Genomic DNA, 12635 nt, shown 5'->3' on the forward strand with positions numbered 1-12635 from the left:
TATATATATATATATTACATTACAGTCATATATATATTATATGTTATTGTATACATATATATAAGATAAAATAAGATAATCCTTTATTAGTCCCACAGCGGGGAAATTTGCAGGATTACAGCAGCATAGGGTAAAGTGTACACAAAGAAAGTATATATTATATGTTATTGTTATTGTATATATATATATGTATATATTATATGTTATATATATATATATATATATATATATACAATAACATATTTTATATATATATATAATAACATATAATATATATATATACAATAACATATATATATATATATATATATACATATATATATATACATATATTATATATCACACATGATATATACCATCAAGGTGCCACATATAATATAATAATATATCATGCAACATCCAGTCCACGCCACAGCCGTGTGGAGAGCTATGTTATATATATATATATATATATATATAACATATATATATATATATTATATATATATATATATATACAATATATATAATACATATAATATATATATATACAATAACATATAATATATATATATATATATATATATATATATATATATATATATATATATATACAATAACATATAATAATAGCATATGTTATTAATTTTGATGTAAATATATTTATAAATATTATTATTCAGGAATATCTCTCAATACTGTGTGCAAAAGAGCGATGATAATAATAATCTAAATTTAAGAAAAATAAACACTGTGAAATTCCCCCATGACGCTATGACGCCGTATGAGTCACGCATGAGTCATGTGACCACCCACGCTGACGTAATGACGTCACCGGGCCTTCTCTCCAGGAAGAAGAGGCATAAAAAAACAAAACAACAAACAGCAGCAGAGGAAGCGGCGGTCCTGAGGACGAAGAGAGGTTTTTAACAAACCCCCACCTGTTCGATTCCACACAGTGTCGACCCCTTCGTGTACGTTGTTGTTTTTTTTTACATTTTGATAATAAAATGTCGCTGTTCGGTAAGATCTTCGGCGGCGGGGGTAAGGGTGGGAAAGCGCCGACACCCCAGGATGCGATCCAGAAACTCAGGGAGACCGAGGAGATGTTGGCCAAAAAACAGGATTTCTTAGAAAAGAAAATCGACATGGAGCTCATGACGGCGAAGAAGAACGGCACGAAAAACAAACGAGGTGAGTAGAATGAAATATATGTTGTAAAGTTTGTGCTTTAACGACAGACACTGAACCCGGAAGTTGGCTGTTACCTGGACTCGGGTTGACTCACACGGTCGCGTGACTCCATTTTTAACCCAAATTTGATTATGAAACAAGCTACAAAGTCATAGCACAAAGGAGGGAGGATACAACTACCATGTATAAAAAAATCAAACATTAATGCAGCTTTAAAAAAGAGTTGTTAACCTACAAACTTTGCTTTTTTGTTAAATTCACTTCAACATTTTTCACAAGTTTAAACTGTGGCCTGCCAAATGCTTTAAGTAATTTAACATTACAGGTAAAAAAAGAGTTGTTAACCTACAAACTTTGCTTTTTTGTTAAAATCACTTGTAATGTTAAGTCTAATTAACTCCAACATGTTTCAAGTTAACTGACTTAATTACAACCAGCCAGTATAACACATAAGTTTAAACTGTGGCCTGCAAAATTCTTCTACTAATTTAACATTACAGGTAAAATAATCAAGATATACTTCATGTTTGAATACTATAACATTTGCTTCTATTTCTTCAAATTGTATTTATACTACTGCTACTTCGGTCTACAACATATTTATTACACTAGCCATAGATTGTGCCTTTTATGTACAGTACCAGTCAAAAGTTTGGACACACCTTCTCATTCAACTACTTTGAAGAATCTAAAATCTAAAACATATTCTGGTTTGTTGAGCATTTGTTTGTTTACCACATAATTCCATATGTGTTTCTTCATAGTTTGGATGTCTTCAATATTAATCTACGATGTAGAAAATAATAAAAATAAAGAAAAACCATTGCATGAGAAGGTGTGTCCAAACCTTTGACTGGTACTGTATTTATGACCATTATATTCTAGTAACAGAGTTGAGCAATAGTTTTTAAATCCCTGTTGAAAGTTATTCCAGAATCCCCATTTTCCCCAGTAGTGACTCGACAAACAAAGATGATAGGTATCAAGGTAGTTATTTATGTGCCCTATAAAATGTCTAAATGACATCATCCCAGGAAAGATCGCTTATCTTCCAACTAGGAAAACAAACGGTCAGAGGGAGAGGCAAGGACTGCCTACAGGTTTGTGACTTATTGCCTCGACAAGTTTTTATTGTGTTTGTGAAGGCTGTGACGAGGCCTGTTGTTGACGTGCTCACCCGCGGCACTTTTTAGAAGAGGAAATACAAACTCTTCCTTTCACAAAATGTATAACTCTTCTGAGGAATGATTTACCAACACTTGAAAGTTATATTTACATAAATTATTTACTCTTGAGAGGAAAAAAACATAGAATTAGCACAAAGCTATATGGTTCATTCTACCGGCTGTAATACTCAGATTTTGTGCTTGAGCAATGAAACTGTTACATTAAGCAACACAGAGGCAAACTCTTGCCACAGCACAAATGTACAATGATTTTTGTGGTTAAAGAAACGGAAACCACAATCAAACAGTCAAGAGATAGTTTGTGACTCCAAAAGAAAGTAAAATACGGTATCCTCTGTCTTGCACATCCACGGGTTAAATATGTATTGTTTTCACTTGATTTGGCATCTTCGCATGAGCTGATTCTTCTGCATAATGACCAACTTAATCCAGTCTTTATTAGATTGGAACCGGTTCTAATTGAATTCATTCTCAGTACAATCACTTGTTAACCCTGTGGTGCACTGGGGAGCAGTACATAACGTACACTGCCTCTCAGCAAATGCATGCTGGGATAAAACGGATGGATGTTGATCACGTGAAAACAAAATATAAGAACCAAAATGCAGATTTTGACTCTTTTGCTTTATATGTACGTTAACATAGTGTCTCTGTTAAATAAGCTAGCAGGCTAGTTACTTAGCCAGCAGTTTTATTGACTAGTGATTGAAAATGTTACTCAATACATTTTCAGCATTCAATTGTCATTATTAGTTAATGCATAGAGATGTGCCCGTTTACCAGTTTTTTAATTGCATACTATGGTACCAATTCCTATATATTCTGATTACCGTACTTTTTAAAGGGGTTGTGAACACAGCACAGCGCTCCTGTCTTCATTATCAGTTTTCTTTTGATAAGTGACATGGGAGTGCCGCCGTACTGATCAAACAGAAGCACAGCACCCACAGAAGGAACCTGCAAACTGTTCAATTTTAGCTCTTGTGCAGTGGCTTGCCATACCGGTCTTGTCAGCCTCCTCGGGTATGAACAGCAGATATTTTGCAACAAAGAGAAAACTGGATGCCACAAGATCACACACACACACACACACACACACACACACACACACACACACACACACACACACACACACACACTATGTTCTTCCCGCTTCAGTTCTTATCATGGTCATGGTTTTATTTCAGCTTTTTGGGGACATTTGTTTCCTTTGCTTAGTGCAGACGGGCGGCTGGTGTGGCTTGCATTTGTCCTACCTTACTGCCTTTTGAAAAAAATACTTTATCCATTTGGAAAATTATGTAAACATGTACAAAAACACACCGACACAACTTTTAGCAACCAGCCAGATCCTGCTTGTGGTGTTTAAAGTATATTTCATGTTAGTGCTGTAGCAGAGTCCCACAAAATTGCATCATAAAGTTGAGTAATTGTTAGGTTGGATAAAAACCAAGGCAAATGTGGTGTGAAGTAATTTTACCATTTAGAAGCTCTAATTACAGTATTTCAGGAGAGAAAACTTTTGTCATAATACCATTTACCTGGATGTTTTTGGCAACAAAATATCATGTGACACACCCTTGTTTGCATACAGCCAGATTGCCAGCCGTGGTTGCTGGGAGAACTGTGATGCAACCATAATATCCTCTCTAGGAAGAATACGCAAACACAAACACTCGAACATTTCTGAGCTCATTAACAACTGGTTGTAAAAGTCCCGTTCCTCATTACATAATGCTCCAGCCTCCAACTCTGAAACCTGACATTCAACATTTCCCATCAAGTAGCTTCTCTAGTCGGCGGGATGAAGGACAATACACACAATTCATAAATTCCTCAGAGCAAACGTACCAGACCTGCCATGATAACAGCATTCTCATGATGGCTCTCTCGGGTTTAACTACCTGGTGTTTTAAACATTTTCCTACTATACTTCTTGTTCTTCGGCATGTTTGACATCGGGTATTTTAATAAGTCCCTTTGGCTTTAACATTTTCCACTTGAGTTGTCTACAAGCTATGGAGAGTTAAATCAATCACAAAAGAGCTGAAGAATGACGTCATGGTGAGAAAATGGCTATGTAACGGCGTCTAATACAGTACCTATGTTTTTACAAACAATAAATCATCAAAAAAACTAATTTCTCTGGTTAAAGATTGAGAAGAAGATTAGCAAATTAATGGATTCATTTCTCCAAAGTGCCCGTAACAATGGTGAGGAAGCCTCCAGCTCTGATACTGACTAAAATACTCACGTATCTAACATTTCAGTTGAGTAGAAATGTAACTTTACGCATAGAGACAGTCACTACTGTAAAAGAGCAGGACAACAAAGGGTCACAGAATCAAGGTGGCCGGTCTAAATTCAGGTCCTGCAACCGAGATAACCTAATAAAGATTTGGGTAATGTTGCGTAAAGATGTTATCAATCCAGGAATAGGGCCGGGTGCTGATATAATCTGATTAAAATGGAACTGTCAGCTGCTGTCTGGCTCCTGGTGGACCGGACCAACCACAAATGGGAGATTGATACAGGTGTGTGTGTGTGTGTGTGTGTGTGTGTGTGTGTGTGTGTGTGTGTGTGTGTGTGTGTGTGTGTGTGTGTGTGTGTGTGTGTGTGTGTGTGTGTGTGTGTGTGTGTGTGTGTGTGTGTGTGTGTGTGTGTGGGGGGGGATTTGTGTGAAATAAAGCTCAGTCATGTATTCAAACCAACCGTGAACAGATTTCTGGTCAGATTCATAATCGTTTTTGTAGTTTCAGATCATTAAAAGCTCAGTTGTGCGTAACTATTTTCCTTTTTTAAATTAGAAAAGAAAGTCAAAGCGTCACCAACGTTAATACAATTCCTTCTGTAGGAGATCTGAATGTTTGTACCAAATTTCATGGCAATCTATCGAACAGTCGTTGAGGTATTTCACTAAAGACAACAAATGTCAAACTCAGTGAAGTCATGAATATATGCACAACATTTTATGGTAATTCATCCATTATTTGCAGATATATTTCAGACTAAAATAACAGATAACTTGCAGAAACCACATTTCACAAACAGCCAGGTAAATAGGACACCTGGTGGCCTTTTTTCAGTGTAACAGATTAAGAATGACCCAGTTATAAAGAGACTTTTGCCAGAAAACCTGAGCCTAAACACTCCTACCTGTGTTCCTAAAACACTGCATTTGCATGACCCCTTTCCTGAACAGGGAAAGCAGGGCTGTGGCTGCAACAAAGCTCATAGCTGTGCATATTTGTATATCAGTAAATCAATATAAAAACATGAAACAGGCTTCCTCCAACTGAATTATTTCAGTTACCTGTTGGTGCTCAAGAAGGCGACAGCAAGTGCAGAGTATTTAAATGCCAAATCCTAATATTTGATCATTATAAAATCCTTATGTAACCACTATCTCATCTTCTAATCGCGATTATAAAACAAAGCTGGAATCCATCTGTCACAACCGACTCCTCCTGCTCCTTCATCACCCTCCTCCCACAATGACTCAGCTGTTTTAGGTCACCGTTGATTTTCCATGTCAGCACCAACGGGGATTTTTTTTGTTTAAACCCACGCGGAGTAAAGCAAGAGCCAAAACAAACTGTGGCAAAGTTCACAGAGAGGAACTGAAATGTTAAATATACAATATACAGGAAATGTAGAACAAAAAGAGAGCTGTAACAATATGTTAATTAATCAATAAGTGAATGACAGAATGTTAGCTGGCAAAAGTGAGTTAACATATGCAGCAAATCTGCAGAAAATGCCAGTCGACTGTTTTAATTTATTCATTGTCAGAATATTTGAAAAGAGCCCAAATTCACAGTAAAACCAGAATATATTCAATTTACTGTCATTAAACCCCCACAAAAATCATTGCATTTGAGGAGCTTGGACCCATGAATGTTTTTATTTTGTAAATGTTTCTGTTAAAAATGAATTTATTGTCCGAATAGTTATTTTTCCTGACAATCTAATTAACTTTTTGTCACGGCACTAATGCTACCAATGTTTTTTCGAATCAACCAAAACCAGTCGGAGGTTTTCTTCTCAGTGATGGAAATCCCAGTCAGTCCAACAATTGTCTCAGTTTTTCCTAATATCATCTTCCCTTGTTATATTATTACATTTTTATCTAGGTGCCTGACGAGATGCAGTGAGGGTACAAACCCTAAAAAAGCCTCACTGAAGCATATTGCGTCTGCATGCAGAGATTTGGCTCAGACGGGATTTGATCAGATTAACAGTCATGCTCCATTAGGACAAACACTCTGCTTCTACATCTCACAGCTCACCCTGCTTCTAATTTGTCCTCAAACACTCACACAAGGTAAACTTCTGCTGCTCAAGAAGTACTACCCTGAGCCTTCCTCGTAGCACTTATTGCATTCGTATTAGTTGTTGCACTCACTGTATTCGTATCAGTTCGCTGCACTTATTGAATTCGTATTCGTTTACTGCACTTATCCTATTCGTAGTAGTTTGTAGCACTTACTATATTCGTATTAGTCTGTTGCAATTATTGTTTTCGTAGTAATCTGCCTCTGCACTATACTTTTGCTCTGGTTTATGCTTTAAGATGCTTGTTTAAGAAAGGAGATGCACTTATGACTTCTGGTGACTAGTAGTTCTCTTGAATACCTATGTTGAATACACTTCCTGTAAGTCGCTTTGGATAAAAGCGTCTGCTAAATGACTGTAATGTAATGTAATGTAATGCTGCTGCAGAATCCTCACGTTGTACCAAATGTCCACTGGTCGCGGCTTCATGTTGCAGTTCTTAAGCTTTGCATGATACTGAATCATCTGTTTGTCTCTGTCTTTTTGATGAAAGAAACGAGGCCCCTCAAAAAAGTAACGCCCACTGATTCGTTTTGAAGTCTTAACATCAGCAGGGATTTAAAAAAACAAGAACCAGAGTCCACAGCCTCTTTAATAACGATTGAACTAAGCTAACGTCTCACCCGTTCCTCTTTTCTTTATCCAGCGGCTCTGCAGGCCTTGAAAAGGAAAAAGCGCTACGAGAAGCAGCTGGCTCAGATCGACGGGACGTTGTCCACCATCGAGTTCCAGAGGGAGGCGCTAGAGAACGCCAACACCAACACAGAGGTGCTCAAGAACATGGGCTACGCCGCCAAGGCGATGAAGGCTGCACACGAAAACATGTAAGAGAGACATTTAGAAAATTTGCTTTAGATTTGATTTGTTTTTTCCTAATACTCTTCATACTTTTGGCTGTTTTTGTCATTCATTGTTTACCTTTTGTAGGTGACCCACGTATCCAAATGTCACATGATCTGTCATTGGTTTATATTGCACACATTTTCACGTCGTCTCTTTCTCACCTCGTGTCCTCCGGTTTCACAGGGACATAGACAAAGTAGACGATCTGATGGCGGACATCACAGAACAACAGGAAGTGGCCCAAGAAATCTCAGACGTCATTTCAAGACCGATCGGTTTCGGAGACGAGTTCGACGAGGTGAGAACCTGGAAATCAGGAAAACCTTTAACTGTGTTCTAAACGTCAGAACCAGAGTCTGAATTCATCTTTCGTGGTTCTGCCCTGCTCTGATGACCTTTGAACTATCAGAGGGAAGTTGTAGTGATAAATGATGAACCTCACAGCTGCAACAACTCACTGTACGTCTTCGCTCACTCTCCAAACCAGCACATGTCCACTGTAGTGTCAACATTAGGACCTCTGCATGCCCCATTTATCTCCATTCATTAGTCTTCGTTTGGTAACTCCAGAGGTAGCTGCTTGTAGAAGACACTTTCTACCGTACATGCTGTGTGTTTATCTGTTCAGAGCTGTAGACTTGAGGATGTGCGAGCTGACTCGCTTGAAGACTTGACTTGAGACACAAAGGCAAAAAGCTGAGACTGAATAATTAATGCGCCGGATGTGCAACAGGATGCACCGTGGATGTAGAAAGAGAACTGAATACACCGTTTGAGGCGGGGCCCACGTTCATTCCTATAGAAGTTACTTAGTGCAGAACTGAGCCACAAATGTTCACCTTCCTTGGTTTCATATTACCCATATTTCCGCATCCACGAGTGCACTTGAGGTTAACCTGCTGCTCGGTGTCGGCTTGCTCACGTGAACCGCAGTACATTATGTCTTGGGGAAATAACTTCAAAACGTTTACAACTTTTACTGCCTATTGATTTGAATCAGTGCTATTCAAGCGTTCGTATTGGGAAGTTGAGTTACAGACGTCTCTTTCCCAATGTAAGTCTTTTAGGGCCCGATGGTATCACGTGACAGACGCTGAAGATGTAATTTCACGTGTGGCCACTGTGACAGTTGGCTTTAAAGCGGGACGCTCTTCCTGGGGGCTTGAAATGCAATCAGTGTCTCCACAACTTTATCAGATGCTGGAATTAGAATAAAATGGAGAAAATTCTAAATTTAGATGACAGAAATCAGCCTTTCAATATAAAATGAATGAGTTCATTTCTGTGGCGTGCTTACACAAACCACTTTGGTCGCTTAGTTACTCATTTGTGTGTGTTTGTGTTTGTGTTCAGGATGAGCTCATGGCTGAGCTGGAGGAGCTTGAACAGGAAGAGCTGGACAAAAATCTTCTGGAAATCCAGGGAACAGACGACGTTCCTCTCCCCAGCGTACCATCTACGTCACTACCATCCAGACCAGGTATGACATGTAGCTTCAATAAAACAAAAATCTATTTAATTCACACACAAACACCACCCTGCAGCACACGATCCACATCAGAAAACACAATAACATGAATACATTTCATGTTTTAATTGTGTTTTTCCCTCTTTCTTTTTTTTTAGCCAAGAAGGAAGAAGAGGAGGACGACATGGCGGACCTGGAGGCCTGGGCGGCTACATAAGCTAGCTTGCCCCTGCTAGCTAGCTGGTGCCCCCTCTCCTGTCTGTCTCTGTGCTACCAGGCTGCTCCCAGATCATCTGGAACCCGAGACAGGGACTCTGGGCTGCTGAGCTGGCTGCTAGCATGCGGCTCCGTCTATAAGCCTACAATATCTACCCATACCCCCACCCTAAAGTATGCACTTGTGCACATATTCACTGACTTTAAAACGAAACGAACCCAGGCTTTTCTCCTCTGATTAATGTCACGGTACAAATCTCTTCTGCTCTCCAGCTGTGCACGCCTCTAAAGGGCATAGAGTATGGAAAGCTAATGTCGCGCCCTTACAGCCTGTGGGTTGAGTACATTGAAATTCTCTTTTTGGAGGAATACGGAGGGTGCAAGTGCATACTTCTAGGGGAAGGTGTGTGGAGGAACAGGACGATGCTTTTTTTTTTTTTCTGGGAGGAATGTGAAGAATAAACAGATGTATGGAGGAGGGGGGGGGTTTAGTACATACCACGATATATGATAGTATACTATACCTTTTAAATGTGTATCTTTGCTATATTACAGTTTATTGGTGAAAAGCAAAAACAGAAAGACAACATGAGATTCAGCCATTTTTTTTCGGCTTCCTGCGTTGTCATCTCGCTGCTCTTCTAAAAAAATGATGATGACGACCCATCTACGCTTAACCATCTCTGCTGAATCTCAGCAGCAGCAAAATAAAAATGAAAATGTTGCACTTTCTCATTGAAATATCGCTGTCAAACTAAAACAGACTTATTAGGAACATTTTGTAAAGGGAGGATCCAGGTCTGATCCCTCCGTCAGCCATATCTCTGTCTTGTTCGCACATTAAGTCTCTCTGGATCTTATCAGTTAAATTTAAATTAGATCAAATGTTATCTAATATTTAAGGGCTTTTCCAGTGGCACCAGCCTTCCTAAATGCACAGTGAGTAGGATGTTTGGGTTGTTGTCTGTAAACACAACATTCAAAATATATATTTTCTCTTATCTTTTCTTTGTCAGATTAATCTTATTTCTCTGAGCTGGGTACAAACTCTGCAAAACAATGCATAATTCTTTGTAAAAGCGAAATTGAAAATATCTTTTGCCACAAATAACAAAATAAACGAAATAGAATTTAAAAAAATAATCCCAAAACAAATAAATAATACATCTTATCTTCTCTGTTATTTAATTTTATCAATTAGGGAAGCCTTTCCTACTTGACACCTTAACTTGGAGATTCACAACCTTCTTTGCTTTTGTGACCCTTTTTAAAAAGAAGTTGTGAATTTTCCAAAATGGCTGCCAGAGGGCTCATTACGACGCCTTGTTCCTCAGTTTAATATTGCACGTGCCTGACACCTCCATCGCCTTCTCCGTCTGAGGTTTAACAGCGATGTTCTCTGAGAAAATCCCACATTGGTTGACTAATAATTGGTTGATTGGTTGATAATGTGTGTGTGTGTGTGCGGTGTGTGTTTTTTTTTTTTTCCCCCAGCCTTTTGACACAGTGACCTCTTGTGAATATTCAGACAAATTGAAGCTTGTGAGCTGGATATTTTATTTTGTTTCCCCAATTTGCTCTCGACTCACCTGTGGTGCGAAAACTGATTTGGAACATGAGACGTGTCGGCTCCATGTTTAGTCTTCATGATCGCACTTCTGCTCATCACTTACAGCTGCAGCCGCACTTCCTGTCCTCCCGTCAGCAGACACGGTTTACGCGTGGACGGATTGGGGTCGGTCCAGAATCAAAACGGAGACTGAGACTGTAAATCTTTAAATAAAAGAATTAAATCAAGTAGTGATTTGAAAACTTGAGCTCATTTTTTTGTAACTCCAAAGTCAGCGTTGTTGCGATGCGGGTCGACCCCAGTCCTGATATATTTCACTACAGACTATTGAAAAGATACTTGCATATGCCAATAGTTTGTTTTTCTTCCTTTTCTGTTTACCTCAAATAGCTCCCATGTTCTATCGGGCTGCTACAGAAACACAGTGCGACCTGTAGACCGCTCTGCTCAGAGCTGTACGAAGACGCCGTGTTGCTCTGTGACTGAGGTTGTATACAGTTCATCTTAATAAAGTTGGCGTTTGGTGCAAGTATCAGCACTGTTGTGTCTGTTCATTCAGAAATGAGTTTCACTTTTCATGCTTTTCAAATCCAAATCTTGATGACTTGATGAATCACATGTTTTCTGATCTATGCAGCCCACAAAAAATACAACCGGGTTGTCTAATTTCACAGTTTATTGGTTAGCAGCTACTTCAGATACCCAAATATATATGCACAAGCTCTGAAAAGGTGAGTTTTTCATGATATGTCCCCTTTATGGTCATTGATTACTCTTATTAAAGCTATTTTAGTGCTCTGATTGGCTCTGAAACCCAGATTGATATGTATCATATATATATAGTGAAGATTTTTCATCCAGTTGTTTCCATACAACATTTTACAAGTATTTTTTTCATGTATCATGAATAATATCTGTCATCAACAACACTTAAATGTTTCAGAGGAAAGGGACCGTTAGCTGTTGCCATGTTGAGAGGCAACAATAATACTCCTAATCTCATATTATGCATCTTTAACAGAATGTTCAAACAAGACCTCCATGTTTGCATAGTTACATCTATATTATATCTATCTCTCTCTTAGTTTTGTTTCCAAATGACCTGATTGTTTCTTTGTTCTGAAGATTTGACATCGGTGCTTGACAACATATTTTCGTTTTGTGTGTAATTCACGAACGAAAGTCTTTATTATATTGTGCAAATTGTCATATGTTACATTGTATGTATTCATTTAAATGCTCTGCTCTTCTACTTGCAAGAACATTTATAACTTATTACCCTTTACTTCACAGAGCTGTGATGCAGTTTTAATGGCATAACAATAGCATTCTGTATTTATAATCTATAAATATTACTTAATAATAATAAAGTTATAAAGGGAAAACTAAGAATAATCCTACTGTTTAAATAATCATATTTACAAAGGAAAAAAATGATTCCCTGTGAGTTTTAAAAATCTTTAAAAAAAACTTAATGTAGAGGCTCGAAGAAAGTGAACTCGTGTCTGGAACATTCCACTGTCACCAGAGTGTTTTACTACAATTTAAACTCAAACTTGCGACACTTGAGACCGACAGGGTGACAGTCCGCTGGGGTCCCGAGTCAGGCCGCCTCAAACGGGCTCTTAAATTAGCTCTAGTGTATATAGAGTTTCTACCACTCTGCTGAGCTCAGCACCTTCAACTTGAGGCTTCCACTCCCAGTATTTCCTCACGTTCACTCCGTTTTCAGTCCTTATAGAATCATTTTCAGGACAAGTTAGGCTTCTCAGAAAAGCCATAATTTAGCAATTGAATAGTATTTTATTTATTCTAGAATATTAACTTTGAAAAAGATATTTGA

General features: G+C 38.3%; 1 protein-coding gene across 1 annotated transcript; it reads left to right on the top strand.

The window, feature by feature from the left end:
• Positions 1-839: 839 nt before the first annotated feature.
• chmp4ba (charged multivesicular body protein 4Ba) lies at positions 840-11324 on the top strand. The gene is made up of 5 exons (XM_054616860.1): positions 840-1173; positions 7342-7519; positions 7722-7836; positions 8892-9018; positions 9165-11324. The coding sequence occupies exons 1-5, from the start codon at positions 990-992 to the stop codon at positions 9221-9223; spliced, it is 663 nt and encodes a 220-aa protein (XP_054472835.1). The 5' UTR covers positions 840-989; the 3' UTR covers positions 9224-11324.
• Positions 11325-12635: the final 1311 nt, after the last annotated feature.

This window comes from Anoplopoma fimbria, chromosome 17 (assembly GCF_027596085.1).
Source record: "Anoplopoma fimbria isolate UVic2021 breed Golden Eagle Sablefish chromosome 17, Afim_UVic_2022, whole genome shotgun sequence".
In the NCBI taxonomy this organism is placed as follows: Eukaryota; Metazoa; Chordata; class Actinopteri; order Perciformes; family Anoplopomatidae; genus Anoplopoma; species Anoplopoma fimbria.